We start from the raw sequence: 25023 nt of genomic DNA, 5'->3' as shown, positions 1-25023 counted from the left end.
ACTTTACATTCAAGTTTCTTACCAGAACGTGTTCTCTGAGGCCAAGTAAACATTGGGTTCTTACAGTAAGATTTCTTGTTTCTTATCCATGAATTTTTTGATGCTTAGTAAGATTTGAATTTTGGTTGAAAGATTTCCACATTCTTTACTCTAAAATGATTTCTCACTAGTTTAAATTCTAGATGTCATAAGGTTTGACTTGCATGACAGTTTTCCAACATGCTTTTTAAAATTATTTATGTCTGCAGATATTTTGCCTGCATACATGTATGTGTACTACATGAGTGCATTGCCCATGGAAGCCTTTGGAACTGGATTAACAAACAGCTGTGAGCCACTTTGGAGCAGTAAATCCAAGCTAGATCCTCTGGAACAGTAGTCAATGCTCTTAACGGCTGAGTCAACTCTACAACACAAATCCTACATGTTTAAACAATCATAGGGTGTGTTACTGACTTGTGGCTTTTATAAAATATCCTGACACAGCAAATTAAGGAAGAGTTTATTTTAGTTCATGGTTCAAAAGTAGAATCCAACTAGACAGGAAGGTTGCAGTGGTAAGAGCTTGAAGCATCTGGCCCAGTGGCATCCACAGACAAGAATCAGAAAACAATGAATGTTCATTCTTAGCTATTTTTCTCCTTTTCATGCAATCTTGACCCTAGTCCATAGAATGGTGCTACATGCATTTAAAGTAACTCTTCCCATGGCAATTAACTTAAGATAATCTCTCCCAGACATTCCCAGAGTGATACCTGATCTTGTCAAGCTGAGAATATTAATCATCAAAACTCTATTCCTTGCAAACCTGACATGGCTATCAATGTTGAGCAATAACTTTCCTCTCTTGTCCCCATAAGCTGATGGTCATTTCATAATGCAAAGTGTGTTAGATACAACACCAAAAGTCCCTAGTCTTCAACAATTCCAATGCTGTTTTAATATCCAAAGTCCAAGTTTCATCTGAAACAATCTTTTATTTGTGAGGTTCCTTAATACCAAAAAGGAGTTACATGGTGCCAATACATAAAAGCAAAGCATAAACATTCCTATTCCTGAAAAGAAAAATGAGGGCTGAAACCCAGCAGAGAAAACAGTAAATCTTGCTGCTCCATGTCCAGCATCTGAGACTTGTAATATAGTCATCTAGAATCCAAAATACTTGAGGCCTTCCATCTGCCTGTGGCTTTCTTTAAGGCTGGACCCACTTCTTGCCTGTAGCTTTCTTTGGTGGATGCCTCCATGGTCCTGGTATCACTTATATACTGGAGTCTCCATGGCAACTTAGAGTTCACCTTCACAGGTTCATGCAGTGGCCAATCAGAGCCTCCGTGTAGAAACACCAGTCCTGATCTAGAATGCCTAGTCACAACTGTCATCTGAAACTGTGGTGCAAGTCTACCTGACCCCTTCAATATTCTACCTTTCATGCTTAGGAAACTAGTATTACACACACAAAACTTCCAAGAGCTGTTGCTCATTAGACATGTAAGGTGCCCTCTTGGATCACAGCTATTTTACCTAGAATGTATTGACCCTACAGAAACAAGACTTCCCTGGGGAGTTGTCTTCAAAGAGTAGGGAACCCCTGCAGCTGCATTCTCAGTCCTAGCTTTTTACTTTCAAATAAGTTTGCATTTTCACAAACTGAAACCTTTGATAGGTGCAGCAGGGCACTCACACACATTTCCTATTGCCCTGGGGCAAAGCAGGTTCTTTTAAGAAAGCCTTTTTTTCATACATGCCTTGCCTACAGATGTTGCTTTGCTGTGGCTTTCTTAATCCATGAGATGCTGCAAGTTTTAATCGCTTTTGTATTCATCTTCTGCTCAAAGGAAGTTTTTTTCATTGTAAACTTTTATAAGTGCTGTTATACCAGGAGCTGTGTCAGTCAAAATACCCCCACCTGGAAATTTTCTTCACCCAACAGATTGGCACATTTTTTTAAAACTCACCAATACTCAAGTTCTCAGAACACAGGGATAATAAAGCCAGATTCTTGGCAAAGAACCACACAAATGGTCTCCAGGCCAGTTCCTGACAGTTCTTATTTCCCTCTGAAGCCTTATGCGCCAGGCCTCCGCAGCCTGTACTTCCCTCTGCCTCCTGATCTTATAAACTTCCACCAGAATGGCCTATTTAGCTCTGTAGCATAGCATTCAAAGGTTATATTAGACCAAAGTCCCAAGTCTTCTACATTCCTCATGAAAACCATTGCCAATGGCCCATGAACCATATAGCTGAAATTATCAGAATGATTTCCTAGATTAGTTCCTTTTTGCTGTGGCTCAGTTTGAAGGTACAAGCCCTTATGACAGAGGAGTCACTGTGGCAGGAGCTTAAGGCAGCTAGTCAGGTAGCACCAGACAGGAAGCAGAAAACAACGAATGGTCATGCTTAATCTACCTTTCTCCTTTTCATGTAGTCCAGTACCCCAGTCTACAGAATGGTGCTACCCCTTTCCATGCAATACATAACGTCGGGCCAGGGAATGATGCCACCATATTTGCGGTGTGTCTTCCTGCTTCAATTAACCAAATCAAGATAATCAACATCCCCAGAGGCTAACTTAACCTAGATAATCTTTCACAGGCATGCCTACAGGCCTGTCTCCCAGATGATTCCAGATCTTGTCAAGTTGACAATCAATATTAAACATCACATAGGGTTTCTCATCTGTATGACTTCTTTGATGTTCTGTGAGCTCTGACTTAGAATAGAATGTTTCCCTACACTCTTTACATTCATAAGGTTTTCCATGTGTATGGGTTCTCCGATGTTGATTGAGGTTTGACTTACAATAGAAAGTTTTGCTACAATCTTTACATTCATAGGGTTTTTCACCTGTATGTGTTCTCTGATGTCGAGTGAGATCTGACTTTTGGAAGAAAGTTTTCCTACATTCTCCGCATTCATATGGCTTCTCACCTGAATGAATTTTTTGATGTTTAACAAGGCTTGACTTGCAATAGAAAGCTTTACTACAGTCTTTACATGCAAAAGGTTTTTCACCTGTATGAGTTCTTTGATGTTGATTGAGGTTTGACTTACAATAAAAAGCTTTGTTACAGTCTTTACATTCATACGGTTTCTCTCCTGTGTGAGTTCTTTGATGTTGATTGAGGTTTGACTTACAGTAGAAATTTTTCCTACACTCTTTACATTCATAGTATCTCTCCACTGTATGAGTCCTCTGATGATTAATGAGTTCTGACCTACAGTAGAAGGATTTCCAACATTCATTACATTCATAGGGCTTCTCTCTAGTATGAGTTCTTCTCTGATGCTCAGTGAGGTTTGACTTAGAATTGAAACTTTTCTTACATTCATTGCATTCATAGGGTTTCTCACCAGTATGAATCCTATGATGTTGATTCAGACTTGACTTGGAGCAGAAAGTTTTCCTACATTCTTTACATTCATAGGGATTATCATCTGTATGAGTTTTCTGATGATTAGCGAGGTCTGACTTATAGTAGAATGTTTTAGAGCATTCATTACATTCAAAAGGCTTTTCCCCACTATGAGTTGTTTGATGTCGAGTAAGATCTGACTTACAGTAGAACGTTTTAGTACATTCTGTACATTCATAGGGCTTCTCTCTACTATGAGTTCTACTCTGATGTCGAATAAGGTATGACTTACAGTAGAATGTTTTACTACATTCTACACATTCATAGGGCTTCTCTCTACTATGAGTTCTTCTATGGTGTCGAGTTACGTCTGACTTACAGTAGAAAGTTTTCCCACATTCTATACACTCATAGGGCTTCTCTCTGATATGTGTTCTTCTCTGATGTCGAATAAGGTTTGCCTTCCGGTGGAAAGACTTCCCGCATTCTTCACACTCATAACGTCTCTCACCTGCATGAAATGTCTCCTGTACATTGACTTGGGGCTTCCAGGGGAAAATTTCCCAGCATTGTGGAGACTCATAGAGTTTCTCACCTATACGAAATCTTTGATGTTGAGTGAGGGTGGACTGATAATAGAAGGATTTTCTACATTCCTCCCATCCAAAGGGGTTCTCATGTGACTGAGATGTCTGATTCACAGTATTCTGTGAATTCTGATCAAATGTTTCCATACATTCGTTATATTCATACGGTTTTGCCCCTTGATGCATTTTCTCTTGAATCTGTAGTTCTGCCTTGAGACAGAAAAATCTGTTACATTCTTATAAACCCATGAGACTATTCACCAATATCTGTTTCTCAAAATTCTGAGGTCTGATTTCTTAATGAAAAATTTCTCACAATCATTACATTTGGAGTGCTGTTCTTTGTGTAATTCATATTCTTTACTGAGTTTAGTCTTGCTACCAAATATTACCCAATATACATTACTCAAAACTTTTCTATTTTACCTATGCCATGTCTTGGGCAGGAAATGTGACATCATCCAAAAGATTACCATATTCATCAAACTTTAATTACAGGTCTCCCACATATGACATTTCTTATGTATCAATAAAATTATCTTTTAATAGAAGAGTTTCAGTGGCTCCAAATAGTATGTATATACCGTAAAGTTTGGTTCTAACAGCAAAGACTAAGATGCTCCATGAGTCTGTTATATTAAAATTATCAGGTTCTTTTCCAGCAACCATCTTATCAGGCTCATTGTGGAGAGTTAGTATAGTGTGCTATGGATTAAGTTCATGAGTAAGTAGAGCACTATTGAATATTTATACTTATACAAAAAAAATGTACCTACTTCAACCATCTGTTCATATGACGTAATGCCGTTGGTGACTTCAACTTGCCACAAGTGTGTCTCTTGATTTCCCAGGCCACTTAAATTATGCACATCTAAAATGACATTAAACAAACAAACGAACAAAGTCTGTGAATCATACAAAGAATTTTTAGGCAATTCAAAAAGTGTCTTTGTATCTTTAAGGCATATGGTTTAAAATATTCACTTATGATATATATGTGTGTGTCTTCAATGAGTTAATGCAACAATTGCAAGACTGGGCATTCCAACCTAGTGCCAGGGAAATCCCCAGGAATCCACAAGGATGAGACCAGCTAAGACTCCTAGCAATATTGGAGAGGGTGCCTGAACTTACCTTCCCCTATAATCAGATTAGTGACTACCCTAATTGTCATCATAGAGCCTTCATCCAGTAACTGATGAAAGCAGATATAGTGATCCACAACCAAGCACTGGGCTGAGCTCCTAGACTTCAGTTGAAGAGAGGGAAAAGGGATTCCAGGAGCAAGTGAGGTAAAGACCATGATGGGGAAAATCATGGAGACAGCTGACCCAAGCTGGTGGGAGCACATGGGCTCTGGCCTGTCAGCTGGGGGCCTGCATGGAACCAAACCAGGCTCTTTGAATATGGGTGACAGTTATGTGGCTAGATCTGTTTGGGGAGCCCCTGGCAATAGGACCAGGACTTACCCAAGTGCATTAAATGGCTTTTTGGCACACATTCCCTAGGGTAGGATACCTTGCTCAGCCTTGACACGGGGAAGGTGCTTGGTTCTGCCTCAACTTAGTATGCCAGACTTTGTTGACTCCCCAAGGGAGGCCTTACCATCTCTGAGGAGTAGATAGGGGATGGGATGGAGAGGTGGGGAGGGGAGGTGGGAGAGAGAACTAGGATTGGTGTGTATAATGAAAAAAAAAACTTTTTAAATTTAAAAAAATAAAATAATAGGAATTCCAGGGCTTAGTCAGTTTTCTTTGAGGATTTGCTGTGCTTGGTTCAAACAAGTAAGGTAAAGTGTCCGTCTACTCAGCTGTAGATTTCCACACATCAGTTTTGACCTGACATTTGTCCTTTCCATTTGTCTAATATATTATCTAGGCTTGTAGTACTGAACCTCTTTTGTACGTGAATAGTTATCTGTATCCATTCTTTAGGGGTGTAAGCATAGTTAAATAAGCAAGAATAAAGGTTAAGGAAAGGATTTCTAAGCACATGTATTCAATTAATTTACTTTGTCCTGAGTCACAGCTAATTATTTACTTATGCAAATTTTCTACCTGAAAAAAAGAAGAAAGCAGCTTTCTTCAAATTCTTCATTTAGTCTATCTTAAGTTTTGTACATCTTTTTCATTTTCTGGATTTACATGGGCTTCTTAAAACAATAATACTTTTTTGCTTGCATCAACTTCTTGTCAACTATTTTAAAAATAGGTATTGTTTTTTCTAGAAAGAAAACACTAGCAATATAGTAAAAATATGTTAAAAATAGAAAGTAAACAAATTATCAGAGAAACATTTTATCCATGTTCTCTACTATTAGGCTACTTAGGATCAAGTTAAGTTTAACTTTTTTTAAAATTCTCAGCTCCCTCTTGGTGCTATATTCTGGCTGAGAGCTGGGATGGTCACTGTTTTGTGAGCAACCCAGCTGCATTCAGTTAAGAAACCTCTCTGTTTACATAAAAGGAGCCACTTCTGACCTCAACAAGCTCTACTTTATGGATCCAGTAGAATCATTCCCAAAGGCCCCATTTTTGCACAATAAGGGAAGTCTAAGCCAAAGGTTTTGGACTATGGAAGACCAGAGGAAACTGGGACATGGGTGGGTAGCCTTGATGCTTTCAGAACCAACCAATAGTAAATCACATTATAGAAAGAGGACTGAAAATTAGATCTGCTAGACCTAAGTTCATGGTTCTTGGTCTGATTATGCTAGTCAAGCATACACAGCTGGAAGGAGGGTCTGTAAGCCAAACAATTCGCTAATAATGGTCTCTTGGAAGTGAACTACAACAAAGGACTGGGGCTCACTTCTCACACAGTTTGTGACTCCCAAATCCTGCCCAACAAAGGTTCCCTGTGGCTTAAGTTTCTCAATGGTTTGGCATCTGAACCAGCAGTTTCCACAACTGCCTCACGCAGCCATCTATCATGGCGTCATTGTGTCCTCAATCTCCCTGCTTTGTGACTGACTGCTCCTCATTTTCAGGTCCCAAGACTAGAAGGCACTCCAAGATAAATGCAATTGACTTCTTCTCCAAGCCTAGGCTGCCAGGCAAAGTCAGTGTGAGATACACCAGAGCGGTGTATTTGACACATTACAGACAGGAGGTGTGTACTGTGTTAAAAAATGCTAGTCTGTTGGACACAGTGCTCTTTATACTTACCTTACAGTTGGCCTTACTTTACAGTTCTGGCTTTGGGAGCTCAGAGTATGAACTGTTTCCTGCTTCATTTCTGCTTTGCCTATCTGCTTTTCTCCTTTATAACTGTCCTGACACATTTTTCTTGATCCCCAGCACATTTCACTCTTTCCCCCTTGAATACAATCTCTCCTTTGTTGTTGATATTCTCCCCATTCCCATAACACCATGAAGAAAACTTCTAATCTGCCATCTTATTCTGAAACTCAGATGTTCCTGTCTCATTCTCTTAGAAGTCCCACAGGAAAATGTACTAGTAACTACATTAAAACTGTTTAATCACCAGTACTATAATTCTGGTCAAAAAACCCATGGCAGGGTAAGATAAACTGCTACCTTGGGTAGAAGCTGCTGGTATGATTCGGCTAAATGGTCACACTGTCAAATTGCCTTCTAAATATTTCTGTTTATGCCCACAGAACTGGGCTGTTCTCAACTTTGGTCAGAGTTGGCTGTTCTTTTCTCAGTGGACAGCAGCCAGCAGAGAGGATAACTCATCGAGGGGCTGGGAACAAGAGACTGAGTGCTCAGGCCCAAACAGGACATCTATATCAACCCTGGTACCACCAAGGCTCAATGAAAATCTTATAACAGAAGCAGAAAGAATATAAGAGCCAAAGGATGGGGAAGAGTGCTCAGATGCTGTCTTCTGAACACAGCATGGCCACCCCTCTCATGAACAGCAGCCGTGTTTAGACAAGCACAAGGTCCAGAAAGCCGGGGAAAACCAGGCTTACATGAGACAGACGATCTGCAGGCCCCACTCTTTACTGAGAAACTACTGACAGTGGATAATTATTGAGGATAAGGCATCATTCTTTTTTGAGGATATGGTTCTGGTAGCTTTCCCATGCTCCAGTGGATAGTCCCACACCTATGCTTGTTATACGCAGCACTAACTGGACTTAGTAGATTATAAAAACAAAAAAATAAAATAAAAAAGAAAATATGATATGAAGTTGGGAAGATATGGGGCAAGGACTGTTGTGGGACCATAAGGAGACCTGAAGGAGAAAATGGAGCAGATCATATTTCATTGAATACATATAGGAAGTTCTTGAGAATAAAGAGAAATTTAAAAACAAACTATGTTTGAGCTGCTGACTTTCAAATTTATATTCTAATCATGATCACCATCAAATGTTTAATTTATATTAAATAATTTATCATCTACCAATTTTTGAAAACTGTCATCTCTCCAGCCAGAGAAGTAGGTAGAATAACTAGTAAGTAGATCTCAACCTCTCCCTCAAATCCCAAATCTAAATCCTCAGATTCATCCCCAGCTCTGCAGCAGACTATCAGCTGTGGCCACCTTGCACCCCTACTCCCATCTCCAGAGAATCATACTTCTCTTCTCCTCCTAATCTTCCTCCCCCAACTCCAGCAGGCACTCCCTGGGAACCCCCAGGTCATGGACCAGGAAAGCAAACTTGAAAGTGGAAATAGAATCAATAAAGAAAATCAAAACTGAGGGAAATCTGGAAATTTTAAAATTTTAGAGTCAAGCCTCACCAACAGAATACAATAGATGGAAGAGAGAGTCTCAGGCACTGAGCACACACAGAAGAATGGAAACCATGGCCAAAGAAAATGTGGAATCTAAAAAAGCTTTTGGCACAAAAATCCAGGAAGTTTGGGACACTATGAAAAGACCAAACCTAAGAATAATAGGAATAGAGGAAGGAGAAGAAACACAAGTCAAAGGCACAGAAAATATTTTCAACAAAATCATAGAAGATATTTCCTTAACTTAAGGAAAGAGATGCTGATCAAAATACAAGAAGTATACAGAACATCAAAGAAATTGGACCAGAAAAGAAATCCCCACAGCACATAGTAATCAAAACAATAAATGTACAGAACAAAGAAAGAATATTAAAAGCTGCAAGGGAAAAAATGGAGTAACATATAAAGGAAGAACTATTAGAAATACACCTGACTTCTCCATGGATATTCTAAAAGCCATAAGGGCTTAGACAGATGTGCTGAAAACTCTAACAGACCACAGATGCCAACCCAGACTACTATACCCAGCAAACATTTCAATCACCATACATGGAGAAAATTACAGTCCATGATAAAACCAAATTTAAGCAGTGCCTACAAACCCAGTAATATAGAAAGTTCTAGTAGGAAAATTCCAACCTCAAGAAATAAACTATACATAAGAAAACACAGGGAATAGTCTCAGACCAGCAGAGTCAAAAGAAGGGGCATAGACACACACACACACACACACACACACACACACACACACACACACACCAATAACAACAACTACAACATTGTAAAAGAAATCTACAATCACTGCTCATTGATAACATCAGAGGCCTCAATTCTCCAACAAAAATACAAAAACTAACATATTTGAAAACAGGATCAGTCTGCTGCATCTAAGAAACACACCTTAACATCACGGATAGACATCACCTCAGGGTAAAAGCATTAGAAAAAGATATTCCAAGCAAATGGATCTAAGAAGCAAATTAGTGTAGCCATTTTAATGTCTGACAAAATAAACTTCACACCAAAACTAAAAAGAAATAGGAAAGGATATTACATATGCATCAAAGGAAAAATCCACTAGAAAGACAATGTTGGAATTCTTAACAACTATATACCAAATACAAGGGCACCAACGTTCATAAAAGAAACACTATTATAGCTTGAATCACATACTGACAGACACATTGATATTGGAAGCAGATCATCCATACAAAAACTAAATGCAGCAATGCTGGAGCTAACTGACATTATAAACCAAATGTACCTAACAGATATTTACAGAACATTTCACTCAAACACAAAAGAATACACCTTATTTTTAGGCCTCGTGGAACTTTCTACAAAATTAACAAAATACTAGGACACAAAGCAAGTCTCAACATATTGAAATAGCCTCCTGCATCCTATCTGACCACCATGGATTCTAGCTGGATATCAACAACAGCAACAGAAACAACAAAAAGTTTTCAAACTCATGAAAACTGAACAACTCATTACTAATAAAAAATGGGTCAAGATAGAAATCAAATATTTTCTAGAACTGAATGAAAATGAAAACACAATTTACCCAAACTTATGGAAGACAATGAAGGTGATTCTAAAAGGCAAGTTCCTAACACTAAATGCCTACATTAAAATAAAATTTAAAAAAATAAAATAAAATAAAAAAAATGAAGAGATCTTATACTAGTAAATTGACCTGAAAGCTCTAGAAAAAAGAGGAAAAAAAATCTCACCCAAAGGAGTATAAGGCAAGAAATAATAAAACTAGAGGCTGAAATCAATAAAATAGAAACAAACAAAAAGAAAGAAAACAATATAAAGAATCAATGAAACAGTTACTTCTTTGATAAAAATCATAGAGACATAACAAAAGACTCCGAGGAAATCCAGAGAATCATAAGGACATACCTTAAAAAACATTACCACATTTTTTTTCCCCACAATGGTAAGGCAGCAATTGTTTATTTTCAGTGACTGTCAAACAGTGTTATTACATGGTAGAATCATATGTCATCTTCTTGAGAGGTTTTCTAAGGTAGGATTTGGAGCCTTCCACATTTATCAGATGCTTTCTCATTAATTTTCTCCAGTTTTACAATTCTAGATCCAAACTGCATGGCCCGCTTCGGCAGAAGGGCAGAGGCTGTGAGACCAAATTCAACAGCTGCAAGGCGTAGAATGAGCTTCACCAACCCCATAGGGCAAAGTCAGGTCTACCTTTTCCCAAACTGGTAGGGAATTTAGGAAAGACACAACATTCTCATGCAAGAAAGGAAACCTAGCTTCCTTTCCATGGTCACCAATAACTCTGTCATCACAACCAAGGTTTCTGGAAGAAATGCAACCCAGTTCTATTGCTATTTCATCATTCAATCCTTCTAGACCAAGAGACTGAAAGCGGACACGATGACGGGAGTAACCTGCCAGCTGCTAGTCCACACTGTCCCCGTGAGAATCACCTTTGCACAGCTCTTGTAAGCTCTCACAGCATCCTGAGTCACTAACCAACCCATTCCTCTAGAAGCAAACCAGACAGAACAGCCAATGCTATCATCCAGAACTGTGTCCATGGGATGAACATAGTGACATATTCGAGCTCTTCTTAGTTTTTGTAGTTCTTCAATAGGAACTTCAACAAAAATAGTTCTTCAACAAAATTCCAAGTCTGACAAGGGTTGACAGACTGTAGTTCCTTTAGTCCTGCTTTTCCTGTGACTCGGTCTGGCACCTTGGCATCATCAGGACCCTTAGCCACTGCAGCACCTTGAGAAGACTCTTCAGAAGGGATTTCATGATGGTTTTGCTGTTTTCTTCCTACAGTAGGAACACTTGACCCAGTCTTTTGTTTAGTCACAAAAGCCATATATATTTTCTTGATATATACCACTTCCCAAAGTTAAATGAAGATCAGATAAGCAATTTAAACAGACCTATAACCCCCAGTGAAATCAAAACAGTTAAGTATGCCAACCAAAAAGAAGCCCAGGGCCAGAAAGTTTTAGTACAGCATTTCGAAGACTTAATGTCAATAGTCCTCAAATTGTTCCACAAATTGCAAACAAAAGGAACACTGTCCCTCTCCTACACATTTATAAGAAAAAACAAAGCTACAGATACCTGCAACCCAAACCACATAAAGTCCCCCAAAAGAAAGATAACTACAAACCAATTTCCCTTATGAACATAGATGGGAAATTCCCCATAAAATATTTGCAAATGAATCTAAAAACACATCAAAAAGTTTATCCACACTGATCAAGTAGGCTTCATCCCAGAGATGCAGGGATGGTTCAACATATGGAAAACAATAAATGGAATCCACCATATAAATAAACTGAAAGAAAAAAAGCACTTGATTATCTCATTAGAGGCAGAAAAGGCCTTTGACAAATCCAAAACCCATTCATGATAAAGACCTGGAGTGATTAGGGATACAAAGGACATACCTTCATATAATAAACGCAGTTTACAGCAACTTTTATCCAACATTAATTTAAATGAAAAGAAACTCAAAGCAATTCTACTAACATCAGGAACAAGATAAGGTTGCCCACACTCTACATATCTATTCAATATAGTACTTGAAGTCTTAGCTAGAGCAATAAGACAATTGAAGGAGATTAGGGAAAAAGAAATGTGAATGGAAAAGTCTAAGTATCTTTAATTGCAGATGATATGATAGTATACACAAGTGACCTTAAATATTGCCTCAGGAGAGTCCAATAGCAGACGAACATTTTTTGCAAAGTAGTTGGATACAAAATTAACTTGCAAAACTCAGTAGCCCCCTATATATAAATGACAAACAAACTGAGAAAGAAATCAGGGAAACAACTCCTTTCACAACAGCCTCAAATAATATAAACCATCTTGCAATAACTCAAATCAAACAAGTGAAAACTTATATAACAAAAACCTCAAGACATTGAACAAAGAAACTAGAAGATAATCAGAAGACTGGAAGGTTTCCCATGCTCATGGACAGGTAGGATTAGTGTAGTAAAAATGGCCATCCCCTCTCAAAAGTCCAAAACAATTCTTCACAGGTCTTAAAAGGACAATCTTCAGCTTCATATGGAAACACAAAAAACCCACAATAGCTAAAACAATCCTGAAAATAAAAGAACTGCAGGAGGTATCACCATTACCAATTTCAAGTTGCACTATAGAGATATAGTTATAAAACTGCATTTTATTGGTACATAACCAGAAATGTTGATCAATGGAATCAAATTGAAAACCTAGAAAGAAATCTACATATCTATTGACACTTGAATTTTGATAAAAAGGCCAGAAATACACACTGGAAGAAAGAAAATGTTAAATTTCAAACCAGAAACAGACTGCTGAGGTTAATTTGAAGACCTAGAGAGAAATCCATATACCAATGGATACCTGATTTTTGATGCATAGGCCCGAAACACACATGGAAGAAAGTGTTAAGTTTCAAGCCAGAAACAGACTGCTGGGGTCTCTATTTTCAACATATTTAACATGTCAAATATGTCAAACCATGGCCTCCAGATTCTCCTTGCATCTCTCAGTCCTGCCTATTCCTGGATATGGCTGGCATATTCCACCGTCTACCCTGAACTCTCCAGCCCACAGGATGGGCTGCACTTGCCCTAGAGGCTCTTCTCTATATAAACCAGACATTTTGGTTGCCCACTCCTTTGTACCTTTGGTCTCCAGGCTGCTGCACCCTGTCCCCCCCACCTCCTTTCTTTTTTTTTTTTTTTTGTTTTTTTGAGACAGGGTTTCTCTGTAGCTTTGGAGCCTGTCCTAGACTAGCTCTGTAGACCAGGCTAGCCTCAAACTCACAGAGATCCACCTGCCTCTGCCTCCCGAGTGCTGGGATTACAGGCGTGCGCCACCACCGCCCGGCTCTCTCTCCTTTCTTTCCCCTCCCCTTCACTCCATGTGGCTCAGCCTGGTCATGTTCACTCTGGCCTCTCCCAGATGTCCCTGCCTCTGGCTACATTCTCCTTTTTATCTCAAATAAACTCTTTTCCACCATACCTAGGAGCAGTCATGTCCTTTCCTCTCTTTTTTATTTCTTTTTGTTCAGAAAGCATCTTCAGCGAATGGTGCTGGTCAAACTGGATGAATGCATGTAGAAGAATCCAAACACATCCATATTATCACACTGTGGATCAAATACTTCAACATAAAACCAGATACATGCAACCTGATAGAAGAAAAAGTGGTAAATAGCCTTGAACTCATCGGCATGGGAAAAGACTTTCTGAACATAACACCTTTAGCCCAGGCACTAAGATCAACAATTAATGGGACCTCATGAAACTGAAAAGCTTCATTGTCATTTGGACAAAGTGGCAGCCTACAGAATGGGAAAAGATTTTCAGCAACTACATATCTTACAGAGAGCTAATAGTCAAAATAGATAAAGAACTCAAAAAACAAGATATCAAGAAAACAAATAACCAAATTAAAAATGGGGGTACAGATCTAAACAAAGAACTCTCAATAGGGGAGACTAAAATGGCTGGAAAAAAATAACCACTCATTATCCTTAGTCCTTCAGGAAATGCAAATCAAAATGACTTTGATATTTCATCTCATACCTGTCAGAATAGCTAAGATCAATAATACAAGTGACAGCTCATGCTGGCAAGGATGTAGAGCAAGGGGAACACTCCTCCATTGCTGGTGGGAATGCAAGCTTGTACAGCCACAATAGAAATCAGTGTAGTGGCTGACAGGAGATGGGAATTGGTCTACCATAAGAATCAACTATACCACTCTTGGAAAAATACCCAAAAGATCCTTCATCCTACCACACAGACACCTGTTCAACCATGTTCATTGCTGTTCTATTCATAATAACTAAAAATTGTAAACAACCAGGAGTCCCCCAACAGAAGAATGAATAAAGAATATGTACATTTGCACAATGGAGTATTAATCAGCTGTTTAAAAAAGAAATCATGAAATTTGCAGGCAAATTGATGGAATGAGAAAAAAAATATCCTGAGTGAAGTTACCTAGACCCAGAAAGATATACGGTTTATGTTTGCTTCTATGTGGATATTAGCTGTTATGTCAATGACCATCAAGCTGCAATCTGTGGAACCAGACGTTAAGTATAGAGAAAGGGACAAGGGAACACAGATCTCAATAGGAAAGAGAAACAGAATTGATAGTTATGAATGGATGGAAGAGGCTGGAAGGAAATATCAAGTGGTATTGGGAGGTGTGAAGGGGACAAGGGATAGAATACAGGAAGAATCATGTAAAATTAATGGCCATACAGTAGAAGCTTCTAAAATATATGCATATATGAAGGTGATCTAACTGAAACTGCCAAACAATCAGAGAAATGGTGTGACAAAATGAAGCTTCAAGTACCGGGATTAGGTAATATCTAATTCGGTTGCTGGCCTGTGGGAGCCCACAACTGACTCAGTTTCCCAGTTTGAATCTGAGGTTTATTCTGAGTCAATAGAATTCAAGCTTGTTTGCTCCAAGGCTGTGAGAAAGTTCTGATTAGCCCACAGAGTCTCCTTGAAGGGTTGAGAAAGACCTGATTAGCCCACAGAGCCTCCTTCAAGGGCTGTGAGAAAGACCTGATTAGCCCACAGGAAGGAACACACTATCTAGCTAGATGCAAGCTGCTGATTCCTTCCAGAGGTACATTGAGATAGAAAATGAAACTGCCTGCTCCTTGATGCAAGGCAGGATAGATAGTGGTTGAATGCCTGTGCTGTGCATTGTTCTACTCTGTCCTTCAAGACTGTATATAAGCTGGCTGTGAAATAAACTCAGGGCTATCCGGCAATGACCTAACTCTAACCCCAACACTAACACTAACCCTGACTCTTTTCTGTCTTCTTCATTGTCTCTTCAATCCGCACGCCTGTACCCAGCTACCTAGCTGACTGTCGGCAGGCCCAACACTGGCCTAAGGGGTCCCATGAAAACCCCCAAACAACTCGGGCTGTTGTCAAGACTTTAGGATGCTCTCCATAAACTGAGAGTAAGGCCCCGTTGCTGAAGACAATACCTACATAACTAATAGAACACCTTTACCCCTATGTTTTAGCATATTTGATACAGAAAGATATTCCATACACTATACTACCAGAAGAGAAAAGTAAACTCCAAGCCAGTCACAAATTCTTTGATTTAAAATAGTATCTTTGCCTGAAAGATATGCTAGGGCAATGGTGGCACAAAGCTCTTGGAAGTAACCAACCAACATATGATCTAACTTAAGTCTGACTCCACAAGATGGAACCCATACCAGAAATTGCTTGGGTGACCAAGAACCAAGGACTAGACAGTCCTGAGACCTACAGGAAGACCAAATATTACTCTTCTTTTTAAAAACAGAAAAAAGAAAAAAAGAGAAAAAAGGCAGTAAATCCCTACTGACTACTGACATTCTGCTATTCTCAACCATCTCCAGAGAAGCTTCTCCCTGCAAATAAAGAGACCCACTGCAAGAATTATGCAGAAAATGAGAGATCTTGAACAGCTCTAAATGGGATGTCTCCATCAAATCCCTCTCCTCAAAATTCAGGGAAACCCAAGGAGAGGTAGGGGCAAAGAGTGTTAAGAGCCAGAGGGGGGAGAGGACACCAGAAGAACCAGGCCCTCTAAACCAACATGATCAAAGCTCACATGTACTCAGAGACTAAGATGGCATGCACAGGACCTGCATGGATCAGCACCAGGTCTGTACATATATTATAGATTCCACTTTAATGTTTTTAATGGGATTGAGTGTGTGAACAAGTGATCCTCTGATTCTTATGCCTTTTCTTGGGAACCTTTCCTTCCGCTTCTTTGTCTTGTCCAACTCCAATGTGTTAGTTTTTGTTTTATCTTATTTTATTTTAATTATCCCTTAGAAGTCTGTTTGTTTTCTAATGAGAGACAAAAAGGGAGTAGATATAGATGGGAAGGGAGGTGACCAGAAACTGGGAGGAGTAGAGGGAGGGAAAACTGTAATCAGGATATATTATGTAAGAAAAAAAAAATCTATTTTCAATAAAAGAAAAAAAAAAGAAAACTGCCATCTCAAGGTTCAAATAAAAGCAATGAATAATTCTTTAAAATTTAGGTCACTTTAGTATCTTCTCTAAGATTAGAAAGAAAACAAATGAACAAAAACCTGTTTTGTTCCTTTCTACCAGGTTAGACATTCTTGGTAGTTCTTATCTCACCACAGTATAAATACCTGTCCTTCGGTTTTTTCTCACTGAGTGGAAGTCCTTTAAAGAAAATGTTTTCTATTGTTATTGGTTCTCCCATAACACAGAGAGAACTGGCTACAAAGTAATCAAAGAGAAAATAGTAAAACAGTGTCTCAACAAAACCTAAACAACCAACAAATAAAAACTACTATGATTTAAGAAGAAAGAAAGAAAAACAAATAAGCAGTTAGGTAAAGTAGCTAACCAACAAAAATGTCTTAAAAGACTTATATATGTACTAGAAAAAAATTTACGAAAACACATCTCAACATAGAAAAAAAAGGGGGGGGGAGTAATGGATAAAACTCTATGTATGAAAATAAAGATACTCTGGCTTCTTTTCTATTTGTATCCCCTTAATCTATTTCAGTTGTCATATTGTTCTAGCTAAGACTTCCCCATTGAAGAGTTATAAAGAGACAGGACAGCCTTTCTTGTTCCTGATTTAGGGGAAATGTTTTGAGTTTCTCTCTATTTAGACTGATGCTGGCTATAGCCTTATTTACAAATTTTCTGTATTATCCCTAGTCTCTCCAGGACTTTTATCATGAAGGGATATTTTGCATTTTGTCAAAGGCCCTTTTTACATCTAATGAGATGATCATGTGTCCTTTAGTCTGTTTGTGTGGATTACATTTATTGATTTACAAATGTTGACCCAGCTTTGCATCTCTGGGGTCAAACAGACTTGACTGTGCTGGGTAATCATTTTGATATGTTCTTAAGTTTGGTTTGCAAAGTATTTTATTGAGAATTTTTGCATCTATCTTCACAAGGTACATATTAGTTTATTATTTTCTTTCTTTTTTTATTTTTATTTTTTTGTTTTGTTTTGTTTTTCAAGACAGGGTTTCTCTGTGTAGCTTTGGAGCCTGTCCTGAAATTCACTGTGTAAACCAGGCTGGCCTCGAACTCTCAGAGATCTGTCTGCCTCTGCTCCCAAGTGCTGGGATTGAAGGTGTGTGCCATCACCGCCTGGCTCAATTTTTCTTTTTTGTTGCATCCTTTGGTATCAATTTAATAGTGGCTTTGTGAGAGAAATTTGGAAATGTTCCTTCAGTTTCTACTTTGCTGAATAACTTGGAGTGTTGATGTCAGTTCTTCTTTGAATCAATCCTCTGGGCAGCCATGAGGAACTTTTTTGGACATTGCATAAAGTGTCTGTGAGATCCATGAGCTCCTTAGGCTAGGTTTGGTGAAAGTGGATGCAAAGAGATCAATCAACATGACCAGTATCTGTTGAGCTCTCCCCTTGCCACCCTCCCTAGGACAGCATCTTCCAACTGACCTGGGAGGCCCCAGAGGGAGGTTTGGGAGGCACTCCATGGCTCAAGTCCATGCTGCAACTTGAAGTTCAAGTCTGGTCTGGTCACACAGTACCCTGTAAAGGGGAAATGTGCCAAGTCAGGGCCAACGATGAGAGACAGCAGGTCCATTTCAGAAACTCTGCTTAAGATGTGTGGTTTTGAAACTCTTTGGAGACAAGATTTATACTCACATTCTTTACTGAGTGGAATATTACCCTCAAATCACATTAAGCTGCATGATAGCCTAAAATAATGACTGTTCTTAAACACAAGTAAACAGAACAGAAAAACAAAAGATAACACAATAAAATTGAAAAAACACACATATTTATGACAATTGAATAAAATGAGGTCATAAAAACAGCAATAACAGAAAACAAAGAAACGAACACCAAGAAAACTTGTAGGAGAAGTAACTCAACTAACAAAGTAACTAAAATGCAAAAACGACTTCATAGAAAATGGCCCCGGCTGAGAAAAAAAGAAGAAAAAGCTGTGTACAAGGATGGGCTATTTTCAAATAACCTAGGCACATTAAAAACCTGGGGTGGATGGGAGAGGAAACATGTCTGTATATACACATATAAACATCCAAGCAAATACTCATTCAAATAAAATAAATACAATCATATGCTTTTTAAAAGTTGAGAAAAAAGAAATAAAAAGTGCTTTGATTCATAAGCACTACCTCTAAGAAACCAAATATATGAACTCACAGAGACTGTGACAGCATGCACACAATTGATCCAAAATCAAAACAGAGAAAACCCCACTGTAGAGGGGGTTGGTGGTCATAAAGTACCACCCGTAGCTGAGTGGTGACTGGCAATGAATGCCTTCTGGGGAAGAGACAGTCTGATTTTGGAGATGAGACCATCGAAAGACTGCCTATGGACCAGTCAGTTGGAAGATGCTGTCCTAAGGTGGGTGGCAGGGGGAGAGCTCAGCAGATACTGGTCATGTTGATTGATCTCTTTGCATCCACTTTCAACTCCCTAGGAACGTACTAAGACATGGAGGGAAAAAAAACTATCAGGAAAAACAACAACATAAAATGGTGCATGTTGTCATTACATCTGCTAGGTAAACTTGACCTCAAATAAGAGACTAAATCTCTACAAAATATACTTGAGCAACAAAGCAGGAGATGGGTTTAAGTGGAGAAACCTCTTCAGCCTCTGTTTGATCCATAAGGCCAACCACATTCAAGACTGGCTCTGGATAAAATTTGGCAAAACTAGCTCACCATGACAGGTATTTGATGACCTTTTCTCTTACCGGTACACGTTGACTAACCTGGAAGGTTCCAGACTGAGGTATCTGCTACCCTCCATAGCCCAAATTCATGTTCCAACGTGAGGATCAACTCAGGCTTGACCATGCAGCAGCCTGTAAATGAGAAATAATGTACAGTTTCTGCCAATATGTAGTCAGGTTCCCTGAGGAGACACCCTTTGATGAGAGGTGCTCCAGTGGGCAAGTCAGAAACTTTTGTCAGAAAGTGTTTACGCTCACCCCTTCACAGACTAGACTACTACCCTGATGTGGCACTCAACTAATGACACATAACCCCAAACAACATGAATAGTTAAGTAAACAGAAGAGAATAAAAAAGCAAACACAACAAAGCTGGAAAACCAATGGATGACACTTAAGAATAAATTGAAAAAAGAACAAGAAGTCATTAAAAAAGAAACAGCTAGAAATAAAAGTAAGAGAAGGACACAGGGGCTGGGAAGATAGCGCAGTGGAGAGGGTTAAGCTCTATGGTTCCCAGGGCAGGGAAATGAGCTGAGCAGGAGCATTCACCACTCCAATGAGTGTCCTTATCAGGTAGACAATGTGACCGGCTGCCTCAGGCTCCTGACATCATGATTTCCTTGCCATAATGGACTATACCCTGGAATTGTAAGTCCAAATAATTACTCCCTCCCTTAAGCTGTCTGGCCAGGGTATTGTATGACAGCAACAACAAAAATAACAATATACGCAGGCTTCAAGGACAAACTCAGGTCTGCACACATGCACGAAAAGAAGTTTTTGGACAACCCATTTCCCCAGCCATGTTCTTTAACTCCACTAAACTTATTTCTTTGCAAAGCTGGAAGTTATAGGGCATTTCTTTTGTCCCTGATTTCCCCTGGATCTGGAGTGAACAGATCTTCTGCATCTCCCTAGAAAAGTGTAATACATAAGTGAGCTATGTCAGAAAAAGAAAAATGCTGTGTTCTAGTTACACGTGAAACGCTAAAGATAATGTCAAAGAAATGATGGGGAAACAAAAAGTGGTTATTACAGTGTGGAAAAGGCATGGGAGTCTTGAGGACAGGGTGTATAATATTTACTGAGGTAGATGTGGGAAGGACTGAGTAACTTATGGTTCTATAATATGGAAGTAAATGTATGGTGGGCAAAAAACAAATTGAGTATTTCAAAATATCTGAGAGATTTAATTTTTTCCCATTACAAACAAGTGGTATATGCCTGAGTATATTACCATCATCTGATGATTACATTTTGTGTAAGTGTATTGTAAAGTCACACTGTCCTCCAGAAATGTGTGCCATTATTATCATGCATCAGTTAAAAGGTACAGTAAAAAATGAAGGCTGCAAGTTCTATGCCATCTACAGAGGACAACTGCTATGAGGATTCCAGGCAGCTACTCACCCAAGGACACCAGGCTGCTGTAGTTCTCCAGCATCACGTCCCTGTAGAGAAGCTTCTGAGCAACGTCCAGGTCCTGCCACTCCTGCCAGGTGAAGTACACAGCTATGTCCTCAAAGGACACCAGCTCCTGGAATGACAACATTTGTCTTCAGACCAAATCCCCAGTCTTGGGAACAACAACGGGGTTTATATTTCGCTGTGTAGAAGTGACTTGACAGTGTCTTGTCTGCAGCTTGATGTGTATTCCTTATCATGGTAGAAAGCAAAGTCAAAACAAACATCATCCTTGGCAGTTAATGTGGAATCACAAAAATACGAGTCAAAAGTTTTCCAAAGAATTATAATACAAACAATCTGCAGTGTATCAATAACACATTATGGAAGGAAAACACAGGCTCCCTCTTGTATTGTTGACCAAAAGATAGGCCAAATTTTAAGTCTTCATTTCTTTCCCTGTATTGTTCTTCTGCCCCTAACAAAAGGCTTCACTGTGTATTTACTGACTAGCACAGAAACATGGTATGGGGAAGGAAAGAGGGTTTCTTTATAGAAAAGTTTAAGAGTTTTACAAGGAAGACATTGCTTTACTGTTCCCGGCTGACCAGAAGAGCAAACATAATCACAAACAGATGTTATCAAGCCACATCCACATGTTACTTACAATATTTTGGGTGAATATTTGTTGTATAAGGTTACTTTCAACCTCTCGGGTGTCTTCAACAAATGACTGCCACAACAAACACATATTACTCTGGGTCAGGGGCATGGAGGAGTTCATAATTTAAGATTAAAACTATGCTTCAGTTTAGGTGGTAAAAGCTGACTGAAAAGGAAATCCAAGGCATGGGAAGATTGTTTTCTTAAAGGTACATTAAACTTAAACAGGCTCAGTGACAATACAGCAGGATAGCAGGTTAAGTACGTATCTTTTTTTTTTTTTGGTTTTTTGAGAAAGGGTCTCTCTGTGTAGCTTTGTGCTTTTCCTGGAACTCACTCTGTAGCCCAGGCTGGCCTCGAACTCACAGAGATCCGCCTGTCTCTGCCTCCTGAGTGCTGGGATTAAAGGCGTGCGCTACCACCGCCCGGCCTTAAGTACATATCTTAAAATTTCTCAAAGTATACTACTAATTTGGCTGCCAAGTCGAATGTATCATGAATCTTAAAATGTCTTATTAAAAAAAAAAAAATCCCAGGGCCAGATACTGGGGTGAAAGCTGAAAGATCAGAGAAACAGAACAAGCTAGCCACCTTCTTACCTCTACAAAATCTCCAGCCTAAAGAGAGCGAGTTCCTGTTTCCTCACACCTTGTGAACCTTTCTGTGTCCTGCCACATTTCTTCCTGGGATTAAAGGTGTATGATGTCAGTGACATCAATTTACAGGGAACCTTAACTGAGAAATTCACAAGTTGACACAGACAACCACTGTGAATTACTAAGGGCATCTTACTCTCTCTAAAAGCATGGACTTCAATCCCAAGCAAAGACATGAGATCTCAAGTGCTGGGATTAAAAGTGTGTCCCACCATGCCTGATTCTGTTCCTAGTGTGGCCTTGGACTCACAGAAATCCAGGCAGATCTGTCTCCTGAGTGACAGATAGGATTAAAGGTGTGTGCTACCACTGTCTATGTCTAATCTAGTGGCTGGCTCTGTCCTCTAATCCCCAGGTAAGTTTATTAGGGTACATAATATATCACCATATTCCAACAAATGTTCAGTCTCTTTGCAGTCAAGAGATACTTCAGAAAAATGAGTCAGTACACAAACAATACATATGTATACTATGTTTGTGTCAATATCAGGAGAAGAGCATACATAAACTCAACCATATAAAGGTAACATGAAATCTGTAAAGAATAACCAAATCAGTGAAAAGGCAGTGGGGCTGGTGGTGCAGGTATAGATGGTGCATGGGTCCAATTCCCAGAAACCACAGAATCACCCTATTCCTTATAAAGCCACTGAATATGTGTCAAAAAATAATGGGCAACAGCAATACCCAATGACTTGAAGTTACTTCAAAATCAAATACATAATGCATCCAGGTGTTTCTGGCCTCACTCACTCATGTACATCTGGCCCCTTCACTGCCACCTTCCTTCTGGTTACATATGCCATTACATCATTCCATTCCGAAAGAAATACCTTGGTTTTGATTTGAGACTACAATGTTAGAAACTGTAGTACTTTTACTATAGTTTTCTGCTCTATAAGATGGCTTAACTGTTAAAACAAAGACTTTTACTTCTTTTCTTTCTTTCTTTTTTTTTTTTTTTTTTGGAGCTGAGGATCGAACCCAGGGCCTTGCACTTGCTAGGCAAGCGCTAAATCCCCAATCCCCACTTTTACTTCTTTTCTATCATCATTCCCCAACATGTAAGTGGAGAGACCAATTTGTAGGAATCAGTTCTTCCCATCCACCATGTGAGTCCCAGGGATGGAACTCACATTGGCAGGCTTGATAGCATAACTGAGCCATCTGCCCAGCCAGAAAATTCTTAGAGTGGGAACTCAAGTCTCTCTTTCTCCCTGGAAAAAATTCCAAATGTGTTTTAAAGGCTTAATAAGGCTTCTTGCCTGGTTAGAACTTTATGATTCTGGAGTTGGAAACTGCAAGTGCAGAGTCTGAATTCTTTGTTATAGTTAGTTCCCTTAACAGCCATTTAGTAGTCACCTTCTCTATGTGGCCTAACATCAACTATCAGCTTAAAATTTGGGAATGTATCCATAGAGCAGACCACTAGCTTCCACCAAGCCAAAAGCCAAGACTGTCATCAGATAATATCTCAGATCTGTAGCTGTTTCCACTGTTTGGCTGTAACCTACCTAACCTGATGTGCCCACAAGTGTCTTTGGTAAATCCCTTGATTTATGACTTTCTTTTGTTCTGCACCATAAAAGCTCATGTAATCACATCCACGTTGGAACATGTCATTTAGGGCAACTTAAATACATGCTTCTGAACATAGTGACTCATATTTGTCCCAGAATAAACTCTCTCCTAATCCTTTTGAGGTGAGAGCTGTGTTTTCTATAGACGAGAGAAATGAGGAACAAACCATTCACCTTAGTTTTTAATTTTTAATTAACTCTTAAAATTTGCTTAAGCACCTTACTTTGATGTAAGTGAGTGACATCAATTTACAGGGAACCTTAACTGAGAAATTCACAAGATGACACAGACAACCACTGTGAATTACTAAGGGCATCCTACTCTCTCTAAAAGCATGGGCTTCAATCTATCCTCGCTTAATAAATTAATTTTGTGTCTTCTGGACTCAAAGCTTCAGCTAAGTGGGAATACGGGGGACGGGGTTCTCTTTTGATGAGGGACTGTAGACTCCACAACCCCGCTCCTCTCTTGAAGTAACCCCCAAGGCCGAGAAGAGGCTCTAAATCGCCCTCCAGGTCCTCATGAGCAATCTGCAGACTACAGCGCGCGCGCACGCACACACGCGCGCACACACACACACACACACACACACACACGCACGCACGCGCACACACACACGCACGCACATAAGCAATCTGCAGACTACAGCGCGCGCGCGCACACACACACACACACACACACACGCACATAAGCAATCTGCAGACTACAGCGCGCGCACACACACACACACTCACACACACGCACACGCACATAAGCAATCTGCAGACTACAGCGCGCACACACACACACACACACACACACACACACACACACACACACACACACACACGAGGCCCAGCTCCCAGGGCCTGCGGCGCAGGCGCAGGAGGGGCGGGCCGAGGGGGAGGGGACCGCGGCGGAGGACCACTGCCGCGGGACGTCCGCACTCACCATGGCGGGCTGTGACATCCCACGTCCTCCTCGGGCGGGCCTCCCCGCAGCGACTGTCACGGGAGACAGAGGCCGCAGCACTGTCTCCAGACTTCCCGATCGCTTACAGGACGAGGCTACAGACCCAAGATGGCCGGGGACAGATAGACAAAGGCCACAGCGGAGCAGCGAAGGCCTGCCCGCCGCGATCAGTCTCCATATTTGATTGGTCTGTTCTTGGCCTGGTGTATCCGATTGGACAGAATTCGGGCTTGGCAATGAGCGACAGTAGACAGCACCAATTAGTGAGTAAGTCAAGCAAGGAGAAAAAAATAAATAAATAAAAAGCAAATTCTTGCTCACAGGTGT

The 25023-nt window shown here is 39.8% G+C and overlaps 1 protein-coding gene and 1 pseudogene across 1 annotated transcript; both read right to left on the bottom strand.

Moving 5' to 3' along the window:
- Positions 1-487: 487 nt before the first annotated feature.
- LOC118576276 (zinc finger protein 883-like) lies at positions 488-24854 on the bottom strand. The gene is made up of 6 exons (XM_036176589.1): positions 24676-24854; positions 20852-20978; positions 19478-19570; positions 18163-18255; positions 4717-4811; positions 488-4150 (listed from the first exon to the last, which is right to left on the bottom strand). Exons 1-6 carry the CDS (start codon positions 24691-24693, stop codon positions 2570-2572), a joined length of 2007 nt encoding a protein of 668 aa, XP_036032482.1. The 5' UTR covers positions 24694-24854; the 3' UTR covers positions 488-2569.
- LOC118576283 lies at positions 10590-11225 on the bottom strand (annotated as a pseudogene).
- Positions 24855-25023: the final 169 nt, after the last annotated feature.

The sequence above is a fragment of the Onychomys torridus genome, unplaced genomic scaffold, assembly GCF_903995425.1.
Source record: "Onychomys torridus unplaced genomic scaffold, mOncTor1.1, whole genome shotgun sequence".
In the NCBI taxonomy this organism is placed as follows: Eukaryota; Metazoa; Chordata; class Mammalia; order Rodentia; family Cricetidae; genus Onychomys; species Onychomys torridus.
This window is presented reverse-complemented; position numbering and strand designations above follow the sequence as displayed.